Genomic DNA, 19247 nt, shown 5'->3' with positions numbered 1-19247 from the left:
TAGACACACGTCCTCTTCCAGGCAGATTTGTAACATTTTCTGTTGATTGGAAATTCTTAATGTTTGCCCTGATGGTGGAAATAGGAATTTTCACTGCTCTAGCTCTTTTCTTAAAGTCACTTTCTAATTTTTGAAGCTCAATTATCTTTTGCTGCACATCAGAAATATATTATTTGGTTTTTCCTAAATATGAATGGGACTATACTTCACAGATATTTTACTCATAAGACTTTCTAGGGGTGCCAATAATTGTGTCCAATGTGTATTTGAGAAAAACATTTATTTCATAATGAGATTTTCCCCCATTTTCAATTGTTTTAGTTCAATGAAAGGTTAGATATTTGTGAATTTTTTTTTGTGAATTTTCCAACCATTACTCCAGTCTTCAGTGTCACATGATACTTAAAAAAAATCATACTGATATACTGATTTGGTGCTCAAGAAACATTTTTTATCAATGTTGAAAACATTGTAGTTTTTCTGCTTATTTTTTTATTTATTTTTTTTGGAAACCGTGATGCTTTTTTCAGAATTATTTTGAATAAAAAGCACAAAAGAACATAATTTATGTGAAATAGAAATCTTTTTTTAACATTGAAGATGTCTTTATTGTCCGTTTTATTCATGTAATACAGCTTTGCTGAATAAAAGTATTAATTTCTTACAAAAAAATCTTGATGCCCCAAACTTTTAAACAGGGAGGCATGTTTAAACATTAAGCAGACACTTTAATCCAAACGAATTACAAATGAGGACCATTGCAAGCAAATAATCATAAGAGGCAACAATTTTTGCAGTGCTTAATGCCTTAGTGTCAAGCATAGTCTAGATTAGTACACAAGCTAGAGCAGACGTAAAATGTAGACACAGATCACATTTAAACACTGTTTAAATGGCATTTATAGCAAAGGTTTCAGTTCGAGACATTTTTTTTTCATCAATAATGAACAAACTTGTGCAGCTCATAATGACTGATTTAAAAAGAAACACAATAAGCAAACAAACAAGTCTTTCAGTAATATATTAATTTCATTCTCCATGGCAAATGCTTGAGTGTCGCATTGTCTTGTTGCAGTTGAATAAAGCTCTTACATTTAAGTAAACATGCACAACTTGAGTTTTACAACCACTACAAGTGCTTTTGTGCTCCTGTTGTATTTGTATTTGGAAAGACTCACAGAAGTAAATACTTTATTTCAGTAAATGTCAGTCTAATTCATTCAGGCATTGTCATTTTAATGCAGAAAGGCAAAACAATTTCTGCTTTGTGTGTGTGTTCAGGATCATTGCGATGTGTGGAGATTACTACATCGGTGGACGGCGCTTCTCGTCCCTGTCAGACCTCATTGGTTACTACAGCTATGTGTCTTGCCTACTGAAAGGTGAAAAACTGTCATCTCCAGTGGCTCCCCCAGAGGTACAATCAGAACTTCTGACTTTACAATTGATAATGCATCCATGTGCTCCTCGCATTTGTTGCTATATCTGAGGTTGTGCATCCAGAAGCAGGATTAGGTTTTGTTAATCTTGTGCTGTGGTCCCTTGTGGTGTTGCTATAACCTTTCATTCTCCTTCCAGCCAGTAGAGGACAGGCGACGAGTGAGGGCCATACTTCCATACACCAAAGTGCCAGAAACTGATGAGATCAGGTATAAAAAATGTCTTAAAAGTCATCCTATCTCACATTTCAGGATCCAGACTGTGCTCTGCATGTTTGAGGTCACAAAATGTAGTAAATTCATAAATCTCGACCATATTGTTTGCAATTGTGGTTGCGGAATAAATTCAATAATGCAACCTCTGTGCTACAATACAAAGTCTTTGTTAACATTTAAAATTATTTTGAATTATTGGAATTAATATTAGGAATGTGTTGCTGTTTCCCACCATTTATGCATAAGAAGACTTTCCTGTGGCCTCATGCAATATTAAAGTGTCCATTAGACTTTAGAATGTCAGGTGAAAGTATTTTTTGCATACTATTCAATGAGTATTTGGACGTGGTTACTAATTTCATATACTTAATAGAAGGGAAGCTGGCATACTTGGATGCAGGGAAGGTCTTGGAGCCTCTAGTAATGAGCTGCAGACAGAAATCAGGTGTTAAATAAGGGAGACATCAAAAATGTGTTCAGCTGAGGTTCTCCAGGACCAGGAACGAGATGATTCAACTGAGTAGCTGGTTGGAATAATCTTCTTCCTCTGTGGTATTCAATGGCTCTTACAGGAAGTTACAAAAAGTAACAGTGCAGGAAGGCAATTTAGATTGCAATAAAAGCTGGAAAAATCTTGTGTAACAGACTAATTCCCTCCCTAAATTTAAACATTCCAAGCAGCCTTATAATTCTGAAAAAGCAATTTCAAAATATGATGAAGTATTACCTCTTACAGGGACCCTCTAGTAACTTCATTATTTGAGAAACATTTCACATTTATTATTACTTTTACATTCAAAATGCAAAAGCTTTTTCAAAAAGCTGATCTGAAAAATAACAAGCTTTTTATAGTCTTTATAATCTTAAACAATGTATTGGAATTTATGTGGTCATTTCGTTCTATTGTTCAGTTTTTCTCTTCTATATAATTGTAAACTTTATTGTCTGTCTCAAGTTTTCTCAAAGGAGACATTTTTATCGTTCACAATGAACTGGATGATGGTTGGATGTGGGTAACCAATGTTCGGACAGAAGAACAGGGCCTTATCGTGGATGATCTGGTGGAGGAGGTGGTAAGTGTCTCTGAGCATTTGTCCTTCGAAAGCTCCTTACAAAAGATTTCAGTAAACTTCCTTTGGATTCACACATTGATTAATAGATTGATTTGAATTTATTCTCAGGGACGAGAAGAGGATCCCCATGAGGGAAAAATGTAAGTATATATAGTATAAGACAGTATATGCTTTTTTTTTTTTTAAGATTTATTTTTGCCATTTTTGCCTTTAATTTGATAGGACAGTAAGTTTTGATCGTTCACAATGAACTGGATGATGGTTGGATGTGGGTAACCAATGTTCGGACAGAAGAACAGGGCCTTATCGTGGATGATCTGGTGGAGGAGGTGGTAAGTGTCTCTGAGCATTTGTCCTTCGAAAGCTCCTTACAAAAGATTTCAGTAAACTTCCTTTGGATTCACACATTGATTAATAGATTGATTTGAATTTATTCTCAGGGACGAGAAGAGGATCCCCATGAGGGAAAAATGTAAGTATATATAGTATAAGACAGTATATGCTTTTTTTTTTTTTTAAGATTTATTTTTGCCATTTTTGCCTTTAATTTGATAGGACAGTAAGTTTTGATAGGAAGTGAAGTGGGGGAGGGGTGGAGGGATCCTGAAAGGTCCACGAGCCGGGACTCGAACTCAGACGCCGAAAGTGTAATGGAGCTATATGTCGGCAGACTCGGCACGCTGCCTACGAGGCTATCGTGCCAACCTGTGTTTTATATTTTATATTTTGCCTACATTTTTTATTTTTTTGGTCCGAATATATGGTTACTTTTGAATAACTGTCAATAGAGAAACATGATTTTTGCTCTCAGAATGGTGTTTTACAACATCTACCATTAACTGTGAACTGCCCATGTTAACCAGCCAAAGCTTGTCCTCTTTGTCTAATACAATCCTATCCAAATTGACCAAAATCATGAAGTGACAATTTTCTCAGCTGCCAACTTTTAGTTTCACATGCATATCTCTTCTGCCCAGTTAGTTTTAGTTCATTGTACCGTAGCAGAAGAAACATCTGCAGAATTAGGGGAAATATTGCACTTATGTGTATGAAAATGAGTGTTTGAGCCTCAGGCTGTTGATCTGATTAGAGAGCAGTTTTGATAGAGGTGGGTTGATCCCTTGTGCTGTGACCGTAGTAGGCTGCTCTGACTCAGATTTGACTCACAGGGCCTGGGGTGCTGCCCTCTCTGCCCTGCTTGCTTATGTCTCATTTCCTGTTTCCTCTTGTTTTTCCTTTTCTATCTTCATAGCTGGTACCACAGGAAGATCAGCAAACAAGAAGCGTACAACCTGCTAATGACAGGTACATGAGCGTGACATAAACCACTGGCTATTACATGTTTGTTTAATGAACATAATAAAAAAATCCTGGCTGTGATATCAGATGATGTGCTACAACCAGACAGCAATGCATTTCACTAACTAACATATTTTAACATCATTAAAGTAATAGTTTCCTCCTAAAGGAAAATTAATGATTATTTATAAATGCTTGTTTCTGCTATGGAATAAATATTAATTAATCAATCAATCAATTAATTAATTGTGGCCTTTTTTTTTCTTCACAATTCTGGTTTTACAATTTTTTTTTTTCAGATTTTATCTCACCATTCTTTTATTTCTTGCAATTGCAAAAATACATATCTCTCTCAATTAGGGTTTTTCAGAATTTAAAGTTATATCTCACAATTCTGAGTTTATTTCTCACAATTTTGTGATGTAAACTTAGTTGCATGATATAAATTCAGAGGTGTGAGAAAAAAGTCTGAATTGTGAGAGACAAAGTTGCAGTTACCTTATTATATATATATATATATATATATATATCCTGTTTTATTATGTGGCAGAAACTGGTTTCTATAATTATTTGCCAATATTAGGTTAAAAAAAAGGTGTCAGTTGATATTGGATATTTAATTACACATGCTTATTCCTTATTCTTAATCTTTAGCAAATGTCAAAATATCCATTTATCATATGTTAGTCTTTTATCTGTTATTAGCCTAAATAATTATCTGCCTTTCAGTGCATTTACTCCCTCGTGTCATTCCAAACCCACTAAAGTCATTCAATAGTTTTGTGGGAGGAACAGACTAAATAATGACATAACTTCCACTTTTGGCTTAACTGTTCCTTTAAATCATAGAAGTGTGCATGTATTAAGCACTTTTCATTTATGAAGGCATTAAAGGCTTCATTATAAGGCACTATATGCATCATTTGTCATTTTTAGCCACACTTAGACTCATTAGCTTAGATGACAAACTTTTAATACTTTTTTTTGCAAATCTTAAAGGGGAAATTCATTAAAAATAACTTTATTACATTAGAGTAAAACAGAAGCTGTCATTATTTTCATAACTGCCGATTAATTCTAATATGCTGCTTCTCTGTTCAGTTGGTCAGGTCTGCAGCTTTCTGGTCAGGCCATCGGACAACACACCGGGCGACTACTCCCTCTTCTTTCGTACCAATGAGAACATCCAAAGGTTCAAGATTAGCCCCACTCCCAACAACCAGTACATGATGGGAGGGCGGTACTATAACAGGTAGGACTGCAGACAAATGCTTGAAAGTGCCAATACTTGAAAGCATCCTGTGTGGGGTCTGGCTGAAAACAGAACCTCATACCTCATATCTTGCTCTGAAACACCTATTTGAATATGCTAATCTTTTACAATTATGATATTAATGTTTGGTTGCAAAGATTTCAGATGACTCCACATTTGCTCCACAACTGTATACAAATGAACACATCTCACATAAGTGTTTGATTATTACATACAGAGGTGAATAATTTATACATGCACAACATTTTATTTTCATTCATTTGCCTGCAAACACCATTTCTGCTCACACTACAAATAACTAAACAGATTTCAGTCATATACTCTTAAAATATGCCTGTCCAAATATTTTTGCTGCCTGGTGCTGAACAAAGCATTTTAGAGATTAAACCCTATCCCATATATTATGCTGCCGAGCTGATTTAATTAAAATGTAACACTATGTAATTTTGCACATAGTAATAAAAACCACTCGGCTTTACATTTAGCTGGTCTCTAATTAAACAATGCTTTTCCTGGCAGTGTTGACGATATTATCGAACGTTACCGAAAAGAGCAGATCGTGGAGAGCTACACTCTGAAAGATCCTGTCTCGGTCCAGGTAAATGAAAGCTCATACCAATAAGCTCCGATATCGCTGAAGATCATCTCAATAATAAGCATAATACTGTGTCCTTTTTGCCGTTTAGCAAAAAGAGCAAGTTCTCTCAGATTTGGTCGACGGCAGAGAAATCTATAACACTATTCGACGGAAAACAAAAGATGCTTTCTACAAAAACATTGTCAAGAAAGGATATCTTCTCTTCAACAAAGGTACCACAGGCTACTTTTATGCAGCCAGCTGCATCCATTGACTTTTTACTGGCTATCAGGCTGTTTGACACATACTCGTAACATTTGAATTCAGTGCAGTGCTCAGTCATTCTCAGTGAGACGAGAGGATGTGGGTAGTTTGTAGCACGTAAGCCCCATGTGAGTGTGGTTTTATCAAACCATGACAGTCTTTGATCACCTGTGAAATGCACAGGAAGGCTCATCACAGACAGCTCAGGATCAGCTACACGGAACAAAAAGCAAAGCGTTTACCAGCTGTCCAGTTCAATGACAGTGGCTTTGCTTAATAAAAGATTTGGCGCTCTGTGGGGTGTGCTCACTGATCAAAGGCTATGAATCTGAATTAGTTCTGACATCTTGTCTGGTTAGTATTCAGCTGTTTGTAGTTAATATTCAGGTGGTTTAATGTGTGCTAAAGTCTTTATACCTCAAATCCTGGCTGCATTATACAGACTCCCCGTGTACAAATTCACTTTCCTCTTAAAAAGTGCTGATATAAATAAATGAGGTGTTCTGCAAGTAGTGAGATCTGTTTGTTTCAGGCATTGCAGTCGATATACAGTATATGTACCTCATTGTTGTGCATTGTAAAATGGATTTCATATAGTTCTGATTAGGGCTGGATTGATCAATTACCGATTTTTATCGATTCTTAAATCCCAAGATCCCAGAAATCTTTTAGCCTCTTGCTGTTTTAAGTTGATGCATGAACAAAACTTCACTAAACATTAATTGTAGCATGCCTGTCATCCAACAATCACAATAGGCTTTGTGCATTGTTACTTGTGATATAAAACAAAGTCTCAGCTTTCAAATTCTGCCAACTTTATCAGGAAATTTAAACAATGAATGTCATTTTGGCGCTTAACGTGGCATGACAGATCTACTAGTTACAGCACAAAATAATCAAGAATTAACATAATAAAATATGTTAAAAGATACAGTACAAATTACAGAAATGCATCATGTCTCATATAATCAGTCAGTTTTTCATCTGCAGAAAGAGGTCAATAAAACAGGTAAACTTCGCTCAGAAAAGTAATTCAGTGACTTTTTCCCCTATGAAAAATTAACACATACTGTACCTGATATATAACCAAATGAATATCTAAATAATTCTAATAAACATTGGACTCCAATCAAGAGCTTGTGAATCAAATAGAAATCTGTTGTTTCTTGTTGACATTAAGCTATTGCTGTATTTAGTATTCAGCTGGTTTGATGTGTAGTAAAATATTGTATTATACAGGCTCCTTGTACAAAAATGAACATACTTGTCTTTTAAATTCATGACAAATAAATCTGATGTTCTCCCACGGTTGGCTGCTGTAAACCGAATTTTCTAAACTGTTCAAGTAGAGTAATGTGTCTGAAGCATCTTGCTTACCTTTTCACTTGTACTTCCACAGGTAAGGGTAAGCGCTGGAAGCATTTGTACTTCATTCTGGAGGGCAACGATGCTCAGCTCATTTACTTTGAGAGTGAGAAACGAGCCACCAAACCCAAAGGACTAATCGATCTAAGCGTGTGCTCTGTGTACGGGGTCCACGACAGTCTGTTTGGCAGGTATGCAATTGTAATGCAACTCAAGTCACTGGTGTCCTTAAATCTGATCATAATTTGTTTGCAGATGCCACTTGGTTTGATATTTTGCATGTAATTCTAAGACATTTCTAAGATTAAAACATTTAAGTATAGCTTAAGTGTCCACAGTGTTTGGGGCCAGTTTACTAAAGAGCAATATTGATGTACATGTTTCATGTTGATGCTGTTTTTATGTCCAGGCCAAACTGTTTCCAGATTGTGGTTCAGCACTTTAGCGAGGAGCAGTACATTTTCTACTTTGCTGGGGAGACACCTGAACAGGCACAGGTACTACATCACTTCTACACACACATATACAGTATATATATATATATATATATATATATATATACATACTAGCTTTAAAAATGTAAAAATCTAGTAAAAGTAAAAATGCTCGCTAAGGCTGCATTTATTTGATCAAAAAATACAGTAAAAACATGTTGTAAAATATTTTTTATTTTAAAAAAGATTTTCAATTTGAATATATTTTAAAATGTCATTTATTCCTGTAATGGCAAAACTTTCAGCAGCCATTACTCCAGTCTTCAGTGTCACGTGATAGTTTAGAAATCATTCTAATATGCTGATTTGGTGCACTAGAAACATTTCTTATTATTAACGATGTTGAAAACAGTTGTGCTGTTTAATATTTTTGTGGAAACCATGATACATTTTTTTCAGGCTTCTTTGATGAATAGAAGGTTCAGAAGAACAGCATTTATTTGAAATAACATACATTTTGTAACAATATAAAAGTCCTTACTGTCACTTTTGATCAATTTAATGCATCCTTGCTTAATGAAGGTATTAATTTCTTTCAAAAAAAAAAAAAATCTTAATTTCAAATGTACCCCAAATTAAAAAGACACTACACACTAAACAGATTTGAGGCCCACATGCCACATAATTGTTACTGCAGAGTTTTACTGCATGTCTGAACCAAGCCTGTTTAAAAGTGATAAATAAATAAGTCTTTGAACCAACCTTGTGTCCTGCATTCACAGGACTGGATGAAATGCTTGCAGACGTTCTGCAATAACCTTAGGAAACCATTACAGATCACATTCAGCAAGCGTTTGCGTCAGGTAAGAGAGAAGTCTCACTGTTTTCATTAAGTGCTAGCTTCTGTTCCTGTAATCATGAGTTAAGGTGTTCAGATGACTCTGAATGTGCTGTCAGAAGGGGCCACAGCTGAGCTGTCTGGATGCTGGTGAGCAGGGTGATGAAAACCGCTTTCAGAGCACCTGATCCCAGTCACGCAGTTTGGGCTAAATCTAAAAAGAACATAGTCATCTTCATTACCACAGGCATATTTTTGGAAAAAGATCTCCGCATGTCATCTGCCTCTGACATCTCATCACTTATTCATTACAGAGCACCGAAAAATCGAACATTTGCGTGTCATTCTCTCACCTTAGGTTAGCAGTTTAGTCCTGTATGTGGAGGAGGCCCACAAACTTCCCATCAAACACTTCACCAACCCCTACTGCACCATCTCATTGAACAGTGTGCAGGTGGCGAAGACTCATCCTAGAGAGGGACAGAACCCTGTGTTCACCGAGGAGTTCATCTTTGAGTGAGTTCATTGTGATTCTCAAGACTCATTTGGAGGCTTTGAAAGTGATGCTCGATTAAGGTTCTGATTACTGTTCTTCTCTCACAGTGACTTGTCGAGCGACATCAACAGATTTGAAATAAGCTTAAGCAACAAGACCAAGAAGAGCAAAGAAAGTGACATCTGTGAGTATCATTGCCTGTTCATTACCATATAATTATTCTGTTAGATTTATTTTTAAGAATACCTCACACTGAGTCCAAAAATTAACACTCGGCAAGCATTGTGTGAATAAAAATGCACTTTGGCAGGCAAATGAAATGAGATACTAGCTGACTATTTTTGTTGTTGTTGTTGTTGTTTTTGATTAGAAGAATGATTGTCGGACATAAGCAAACAAGTTAACAAGTCTTGGTGTTAACCACTCAAAAATAAAACATACTTCTAAATAAAATAAAAATGTATCCAGTAAGACATATGTGTGGCAAAAGGAAAATATTAAGGATTTTTTGTGGTTACAGTAATGCACTTGCAATGTCAAGGGTTTAAAAACAGAAATTTGAAGTTCTGTTAAAGTTAGTTCTGTTAAATAACTAATATAAATGAAATTGTGTGTATTATTTAAGCCGTACAGTTAGATAAATGTTTAGTTGTGTTATTAATATCATTTCTGTTAGTGTAGTTTTTTAATCTATTTATATCAAGATTTATATTGACATCCTTATTATTTATATGTGCACTACCGTTCAAAAGTTTAGGGTCATTTTTTTGTTTTTGAAAGTAGTATCTTATGGTCAACAAGACAACATTTGTTTGATACAGTAAAAACAGTAATTTATTATTATTATTATTATTTTTAATGCAGTTTATTCCTGTGATGACAATGCTGAATTTTCAGCAGCCATTACTCCAGTCTTCAGTGTCACATGATCCTTCAGAAATCATTCTAATATGTTGATTTGGTGCTCAAGAAACATTTTTTATTATTAATTATTATTATGTTTGCTAAATATTTTTGTGGAAACCATGATGCATGTTTTTTGGGGATTTGTTGATGAATAGAAAGTTCAAAAGAAACCTATTTATTGGAAATCGAAATCTGAAACAGAAATGCATCCTTGCTGAATAGAAGTATTAATTTCTAAATGAATAAAAAAGCTAAGTAATTAGTAGAAGATTCTGACCCCTGACTTAGAGCAGTGGTTTATTGAATACAATTTTGATGTTTATGGCTTGGCACTATGCATTTTAAATGTTACTGCAACTTGATTTGATATTTTTATAAGTATAAGTTATTGTCTGTGGTAATTGACAGTGTGTTGCTGTCGATTACCATAGAGTTCAATTTCAGTTTCTGCAGCAACATTCCTTTAACATCCCCTATGCTCCTTTTCCTTGCAAAAGTGCACCCTCTGCTGGTACTAGATGAAGCAAAGCATGACTTCTGCTCCTCTCTATTTTGTTTCTCTTCTATATTGTTTCAGTGTTCATGCGTTGCCAGCTGAGCAAGCTGCAGAGGGGCCAGATGATCGATGAGTGGTTTCCTTTGAGCTCCTATGTGCCGCTGAAGGGAACCGAGCCAGGCTCACTCCGCGTAAGAGTGCGATACTCCATGGAGAAGATCATGCCTGAGGAAGAGTACAGTGAATTCAAAGAGGTGAGCATACACATGGTCATTTTCTACACTTTGCACAGAAGGGGATGTGGCCTTGTAGTTGAAGACATGGTCTGGTATTAAAGGATTTTAGGTTTAAACTATTGCATGTGTGCCCTTGAGCACTTAACCTTTTGATAAAAGTATCTTTTGCTGACATTCTCTCGCTGTCCATCCCCAGCTCATCCTGCAGAGAGACTATCACGTGATCTATGCGTTGGCTCACGTGTGTGGGCAGGACCGCACCCTGCTGGCCAGCATCCTGCTCCGTATCTTAAGACACGAGCGAGCCGAAGCTCCGTTACTGAGGACGTTGAATGACAAAGAAATTAATATGGAGGGTAGGGCTCTCTTTGTATTATTCACAGTTCAGTATTCAACAGCAAACAGATGTCACAGCTGCATTGAGGCTAGGCAGCTTCCCTCAGGCTTGTTCATCATCTTTTAGCTGTTGACAGTTTTATTTGTGCATTTTATACAGTTCCACTTTTCAGGCAATGAACAGTTGTTTATGTAATAGACTGAGCAATCAGACACATTGAAAATGTGCAGTGTGTTCAGAGAAGAGCGGTCACGATACCAGTATTAGTAGTGCCGACTCAATTTGGTATGTGGATGAATTTTTCAATCATGGTAAAAGTTTGACTCGTGAATATTAATTAGATTGTGACTTGACTCTGCAGGAAGGTTATGAAGCAACATTAGCATGGCCTAATTAATATTCAACTGATCAAAGAATCCTGAAAAATATTATGACGATTTCCACACAAACATTAAGAAATGTTTCTTGAGCAGCAAATCAGCATATTAAAATAATTTCTAAATGAAAAAACAGGAATACTACATTTTAAAATATACTATAGTATATTTCAAATAAATTATTTTAAATTGTAATAATATTTCACAATATAAAATTTTGACTATTTTTGATCAAATAAATGCAGCCTTGGTGAGCCTTCATTAAAAATCCTTTTTTTTTTTTAATGTACTGACCAGAAACTTTTGAATAGTGGTGTAATTATAAATGTAAGTATTTTCCTCTAATTCATGATACATTCATTATACATTTTCTACTGAATTTTTAAATGTTTAGACTGTTCAGTATAAATTGAATGATTAGTGTAACGTTAATTTATTGCTATATTAAAAAAAACAAAACATAGAAAAGGATTGTGCAATGTTTCAGACATTACCTTTTTTTTAATTGGCCATTGTTTATCGAGAACATCCCTACAATGTAGCTTTTTGTTTTGGTGTTGCAGATGAAGCCACGACACTGTTCCGTGCCACTACTCTGGCCAGTACTTTGATGGAGCAGTACATGAAGGCCACAGCCACTCCTTTCGTCCACCACGCCCTCAAAGACACCATCCTGAAGATCATGGAGAGCAAGCAGTCCTGTGAAGTAATGGAACTAAACAGAATGATCATGTTCAGTGGACAAACATGTCCCAGTGTTAACATCCTGCTCCATTGTGCCTCAGATCTGTAAAAGTTCTCATCTCCTTGTTCTGATGTGTTGTGTTTTGTGTTTTCTGAGCCATCAACATGATGTTCTCTCCAAAGCCTTGGGCAAATCGTCTTTTGTTGGGTTTCTGTTGAATAGAGAATAACCTAAACTAGCAGTCAGAATCCTTTTCCCTCATCTGGAGTGTTTTCTGGTCTCCCTCCATAGCTGAACCCGTCTAAACTGGAGAAGAATGAGGATGTTAACCTGAATCTAGTTCATTTACTCAACATCCTGTCGGAGCTGGTGGAGAAGATATTTATGGCTGCTGAAATCTTGCCCCCGTAAGCATGAGAGTGCACCACCATATAGAGTCCTATCAGCATTACTGCCTTGTAGTACAAACTTATAAATGTGGTACCATACTGCCTATAGTAAATATTATCCTTATTTTTTTCCCATGGCATCACGTTTCATTAAAAGAATTTCTATAAAGAGTAGGGAATTAATTTAATTAATTATATTTTATTTGCCAAATATTGGATATTTCTAGGTCAAGATTAGATATTTAATTGTTAGATTTGGAATTACTCATTTAAATGGACAACGCAAGAATGTTATTTCTTTAAGAGAAATGTTCTTATGTAATATACACTACTAGTAAAACATTTAGGATTGGAATGATTTTTTTAATGTTTTGAAAGAAGTCTATTATGATCTCTAAGGCTCCATTTATTTGATCAAAAATACAGTAAAACAGTACTATTGTGAAATATTACTGCAATTTAAAATAAATGTTTTCTGTTTTATTATGTTTTAAAATGTAATTCTTGTGATGGCAAAAGCTGAATTTTCAGCATCATTTCTCCAGTCTTCAGTGTCACACGATCCTTCAGAAATCATTCTAATATGCGGATTTGCTGCTCAGGAAACATTTATTATTATTATCAATGTTAAAAACTGCTGCTTAATATTATTGTTGAAACTGATAAATTTTTTTAAAATTCCTTGCTGAATAGAAAGTTCAAAATAACTATTTATAAAAAATAGAAATCTTTTGTAACATTATAAATGTCTTTACTGACACTTTTGTTAAATTTCATGCATCCTTGCAGAACAAAATTTATTTTCAAAAAAAGCTTTGACCTCACAATTTTGCACAATAATATAGTTCAATATACTTGAATATAATATGATTTTTTTTTTTTTTAGACAAAATACATTTTTAACATCGTCTTTTTATTGGTCATCAGGCATAACAAGAAAATAATTATCAGCTTATCATATTGACCAGATTTTTTTTTATTTCAGTGCATCCTTACTATGTCATGCTAAATTTATTATACGCTTCTTTATGGTACAAAGCTGTTTATACAGCCTCAGTATTCATAGTGTGTCTGTTTTCTCCCTGTCTAAGGACCCTGAGGTACATTTATGGCTGTCTTCAGAAGTCTGTGCAACAGAAATGGCCTACCGACACTACAATGAGGACCCGAGTTGTGAGGTAACACATTGTCAAGCTACATTTGCTCGTGTTTACAGAGGAACATCTTGCAAAGTGTCAAAATGTGTTTCTCTGTCCTCCAGTGGTTTTGTCTTCCTGAGACTCATCTGCCCTGCCATTCTCAACCCCAGAATGTTCAACATCATTGCTGGTGAGTGCATAGCAAGCTCTTTTTTTTTCTTCTTTCAGATGCAGCATATCTAGGTCAAGTACCCACTCAGATATTTCATTCTGCACCTGATAGAAGAGCACTTAATGGTCCAAATGTGTAAAAGGCAAAAAATGTCATAGTGAGGCAAAGTCAAAAGGCTTTCGTATTTTTATATGAAAATGGATAAAAATCAATTTTCAATCCAAGAAACTTTTACATTTAGATGCAACAAAATATATTTAAAAAAAATGTTTTTGTAAATGAAGGGTTTTAAAATTCTAACAAAAATGTAAGATCATAAGACCATAACAAAAATGTAACGATTAGTAATGTATTTTTAATTTAATTTGACTCCAATATACATATACTGTTGGCTAAAATGCAAGAAATTAATGATAAAGAAAAATGTAGAAACAATGTATTTGATTCAGGTTATCAGATTTAAGTATATATGAAGTTGTTTAGAAGTGTTCAAATGAATTGTATATTTGTGTATATTTTTTGAGAATTTTTTGGTTCAAAAGTTTGGGGTCAGTAACTTTTTTTTTCTTTTTTTCTATACAGCAAAGACTTTTCTTTAAAAAAAAATGTAGCACAGTTTCCACAAATATATTGTCAGTTTTAGTTAACATTAGACTTCATAGACTATTTAGTTAAAGGGGTCATATGATGTTGCTAAAAAGAACATTATTTGGTGTATTTGGTGTAATGAAATGTGTTTATGCAGTTTAAAGTTAAAAAAACATTATTTTCCACATACTGTACATTATTGTTTCTCCTCTATGCCCCGCCTTTCTGAAAGTCCTCTTTTGGAAGGCCAAACAAAGTAGTTTCGCTTTCACAACGAAGCACACAGCGTCTTCACGACATGGCTGCAGTGTCAACAATACTACAGCGAGAATAAAAGTTACGTCTTCTTTCTTTGCGTGAACATTTGGGCGGTGTTATGCAAATCTTCCCACATCGTGACGTAGACATGTGGGGGCGTGTTGGAACGAGCCGTTTTAGGTAGGCGTGGTTGCCTCTTAACTTTTATAAAGAATATCTCTTTGGATTTGAGACTTTAGTCTTTGCAACTTTACAGATCTTCTTTAAAGAGAAAGGAAAAATTGAAATCGCATCATATGACCCCTTTAAGCTAATTAACAACAAGACTACATTAGCAAACCCAAATTAATGTGACATGACAAAAAAAGACTGAATTTTAAGGACTTTTTTGTGCAAAAGCCATGTCCAAAAAAGTGTACAAAAGGAAATGAACATTGGTACTTCAACTTGTTTAGTATGATATCAACAATGATGAAAATGTGTCTTGTCTTTGCAGACCCTCCATCCTCCACAGCAGGTCGAACGCTCACCCTGGTAGCAAAGTCTGTGCAGAACTTGGCCAATCTTGTGGAATTTGGTGCTAAGGTGTTTGGATTTTCACACTGTGTTAGAAAATGAGTTAAGCTGAATAGACATCAAAGGGTCCTGTGAATGCAAATGTTGAGATGCATTTGTCGTGATGTGTTTGTGTTGCAGGAGCCCTACATGGAGGGGGTGAATCCTTTCATCAAGAACAACAAACAAAGGATGATCATGTTTCTGGATGAGCTGGGGGTAAACTGCACTGTATCCATTTTTAAAGCAGCATGGGTTGCCTGCGGCTCAGTTTATGAGCTCTGTGTGAAGTAGCTTTCCTATAACATTCTCTCTGTGCTGTTTCTCCAGAATGTTCCTGATCTCCCGGAATCTACCGAGCACTTTAGGACTGATTTGTCCCGTGACCTTGCTGCCCTGCATGAGATCTGTGCTACTCATTCTGATGAACTCCGCACCCTCAGCAATGATAGAGGAGTACAGCAGGTATGTGTCTCTCTTATGATAAGTAAAGGTAGGGCATATATAATACATAATGTGCAGTCAGCCGGTCACTATCAAATGACCCTGACATGAATGTATAGACTGACTGTTTATTATCATGCTTATAACACAGCTACTTGTCAAATAATATGGATTTTAGCTGAAATTGTTTTATTTCATAAGTTAAAATAATAGCCGAGTGTTTTCAGAGATAGCACAGCTATATAGCAAATCGGTTAACAGGAATATTTGACAACAGAATGTCTTTATTGACTAGTCAGAATCACTTATTCCAGAGAGCTGTGTGATAATGCTGTACATTAAATTCATAAACAGCATAATACTTAGTCAGCACAACTTCTTGGTCATGCAAATATATTACATTAATAATTACAACTTTTATTTATAAGTTCTTATCCGTAGAAACCCACAAAGATTGCATTATTTTTATTGTTTTATTTTCACGTTATCAATGGACTTTTATGGAAAATGCCTTCATAAAGCAAATGTATTATCAGGCCTGTCAATTTAATCACACATCAACATTTGTTCAAAAAAGCCCTGAAATGGAAATAATTGTGTTATTGTATGTGTTATTAAATATTGTGTTAAAGGGGTCATATGATGCAATTTCAATTTGTCCTTTCTCTTTGGAGTGTTACAAGCTCTTGGTGCATAAAGAAGATCTGTAAAGTTGCAAAGACTAAAGTCTCAAATCCAAAGAGATATTCTTTATAAAAGTTAAGAGTTAACCACGCCTACCTAAAACGGCTCTTTCTAACACGCCCCCACATACCTACCTCACTATGTGGGAAGATTTGCATAACGCCGCCCAAATGTTCACGCAAAGAAAGAAGGTGTAACTTTTATTCTCACTGTAGTATTGTTGCCGCTGCTGCCATGTCGTGAAGACGCTGTGTGTTTCGTTGTGAAAGCGAAACTACTTTGTTTGGTCTTCCAAAAGAGGACGATATCCGCTTCGTCATGCCTAGAGCTGATCTGTGCTGGTCGCTGAGGGAATACATCAACTTAGTGCTGTGGATCGCCGGATCGGCTTTCACCATGGACGAAGCGGAGTCCAGCCCGGGGTCATCACGTGGTTGCCGCTCCTTCGTCGAATCCGCTGGGCGCGCCGTTCTCGTACCCGCCGCCTCTGCTCACTCTAGCCCGGCCTCAGCTCACTCTAGTCCGGCCTCAGCTCACGCTAAGCCGCGGCTTCCGCTCATGCTAGCCCCCGTGTTTTTCGTTGTGAAAGCGAAACTACTTTGTTTGGTCTTACAAAAGAGGACGATATCCGCTTCGTCATGCCCAGAGCTGATCTGTGCTGGTCGCTGAGGGAATACATCAACTTAGTGCTGTGGATCACCGGATCGGCTTTCACCGTTTTCACCGCTCCTTTGCCGGGACCGCCGTTCTCGACCCCGCCGCCTCAGCTCACTCTTGCCCGGCTTCAGCTCAGGCTAAGCCGGGGCTTTCGCTCACGCTAGGCCGCTGTGTTTTTCGTTGTGAAAGCGAAACTACTTTGTTTGGTCTTCCAAAAGAGGACGACATCCGCTTCGTTATGCCTAGAGCTGATCTGTGCTGGTCGCTGAGGAAATACATCAACTTAGTGCTGTGGATCGCCAGCACATTTTATGGAGGACTGTTTACTGATCCTGGGAGAGTTACGTTAGACTAAAATGCCGGCAGTTCTGACTCACGTAAGTACGTTTTCATTTAAAGGATTTGCCACTGATGATTCAAACGCGAGTTTTGGGCAGTGTAGAATAGCACTTGTTGTTTGTCATTTCTCTGATCACAAATGCAGACAGGGTTTTATGTTTACGCAGCGCAATGCAACGCAACGCGTAAAACAACAGTATAAGTCATTATAATCAGTAATTATGTCCCCACTGGATGCAACAAATGCCTCGTTTGTAATGGGTTTTAATGTTTATGTCTCGTCGCTCCGGCCGGACACGGCATCAACAGTATGGTGAGGGGCGTAACATTTCCGTCTCACGCTTGAGGTATTCGGCCAATCACAACGCACTGGATAGCTGGCCAATCACAGCACACCTCGCTTTTTCAGACCGATGAGCTTTGTAAAAATCGACACGTTTCAAAAAGGCGGGGCATAGAGGAGAAACAATAATGTACAGTATGTGGAAAATAATGTTTTTTTAACCTTAAACCGCATAAACACATTTCATTACACCAAATACACAAAATAGTGTTCTTTTTAGCAGCATCATATGACCCCTTTAACACTACAATAAGGTTCATTAGTTAACATTAGTTAACTACATGAACTAAGCATGAACAGCATTCATTAATCTTAGCTAATGTTAATTTCAACATTTACTAATGCATTATTAAAATCATTATTAAAAAGTTGTGCTTGTTAACATTAGTTAATGCACTGTGAACTAACAATGAACGACTGTATTTTCATTAACTAAGATTAATAAATACTGTAATACATGTATTGTTCATTGTTTGTTCATGTTAGTTAATACATTACTTTATTGTAGTGTTACCAATATTGTTATTTCATATATGTTACTGCAGAGAGGTAAAGCATTGAATAGAAGTTAAAAAATGACCTATAATAGTTGTCCATTGTCCACAACAATATCATGATATATTTGCTACTATAGATTTGTTTTTAACATAAACTAGCAGAATCCATAGATTAAAATAAGCAACCAAAAGAGTTATAATTCAAATTAAATACATTTAGGATTCTAGTTTTAATAGCTTAATGTTCTTCAAATTATTTTCAATACATGAATATACATGATTTTCCAATTGCTCATGATTAACTGCATAAGGATTTAAAAAAAATATTTTTACTCACAATTTCAACCCAATTAAATATTTTAGAGCTTGGGCATACCTATAAAATCTGTATTTGTTATAAAAAAATATAATGCATGGCATGCATGGCATGGCTTTAAAAAAACATTTAATTTACATTACTTTTTCAGATCAAAGACAAAAAAAAACATTATTTTAAATTGTTTATTCTTACTTTATATCATTTAAAGTGATCTTGAGGCTCCCTTGGAAGTTTACTGAGGCCTATAGTTCATGTGCGCTGCAGTTTTAAGTTGGTGTCAACTCAGAAAAACATCCAGAGACCCCTGCACTCTTTTCAGTTATGTTATTCTTCATGTAGCTGTTTTTATTTATCATTGAAGCTCAGTAAATCTGAAATGTCACTCACGTATGTGCAAACATTCATGAAAAGGCCACCAGGGGATCAGAAAATGTCTGTCAGCATCACAAGACCACGTCACAAGTTGTGATCTTAAGAAAACAAGACATTTCCTTCGGCTTCACTGTGCCATTTTTTAACCCAGCAGATAAAGATTTGAATGCAATCATTGCT

General features: G+C 35.9%; 1 protein-coding gene across 3 annotated transcripts in view; it reads left to right on the top strand.

The window, feature by feature from the left end:
• The window catches only part of LOC107753180 (ras GTPase-activating protein 1-like), a 43460-nt gene that overhangs the window by 23248 nt on the left and 965 nt on the right, over positions 1-19247 (top strand). The window contains exons 3-25 of one of the 3 annotated variants that reach the window (XM_016569303.1): positions 1282-1417; positions 1579-1649; positions 2611-2657; positions 2990-3060; positions 3169-3200; positions 3981-4033; positions 5129-5279; positions 5820-5898; positions 5987-6110; positions 7541-7697; positions 7916-8003; positions 8723-8803; positions 9137-9294; positions 9382-9458; positions 10758-10930; positions 11109-11268; positions 12190-12332; positions 12603-12718; positions 13792-13878; positions 13962-14029; positions 15354-15442; positions 15554-15631; positions 15743-15877. In XM_016569303.1, coding sequence (XP_016424789.1) covers positions 1282-1417; positions 1579-1649; positions 2611-2657; positions 2990-3060; positions 3169-3200; positions 3981-4033; positions 5129-5279; positions 5820-5898; positions 5987-6110; positions 7541-7697; positions 7916-8003; positions 8723-8803; positions 9137-9294; positions 9382-9458; positions 10758-10930; positions 11109-11268; positions 12190-12332; positions 12603-12718; positions 13792-13878; positions 13962-14029; positions 15354-15442; positions 15554-15631; positions 15743-15877 — 2374 coding nt within the window. Of the gene's footprint in view, positions 1-1281; positions 1418-1578; positions 1650-2610; positions 2729-2836; positions 2869-2989; positions 3061-3168; positions 3201-3980; positions 4034-5128; positions 5280-5819; positions 5899-5986; positions 6111-7540; positions 7698-7915; positions 8004-8722; positions 8804-9136; positions 9295-9381; positions 9459-10757; positions 10931-11108; positions 11269-12189; positions 12333-12602; positions 12719-13791; positions 13879-13961; positions 14030-15353; positions 15443-15553; positions 15632-15742; positions 15878-19247 lie in introns of all 3 variants that reach the window. The other 2 variants (XM_016569304.1, XM_016569302.1) reach the window with 2 other exon arrangements.

This window comes from Sinocyclocheilus rhinocerous, unplaced genomic scaffold (genome assembly GCF_001515625.1).
Source record: "Sinocyclocheilus rhinocerous isolate Xijiao unplaced genomic scaffold, SAMN03320098_v1.1 scaffold3063, whole genome shotgun sequence".
NCBI lineage: Eukaryota > Metazoa > Chordata > Actinopteri > Cypriniformes > Cyprinidae > Sinocyclocheilus > Sinocyclocheilus rhinocerous.
This window is presented reverse-complemented; position numbering and strand designations above follow the sequence as displayed.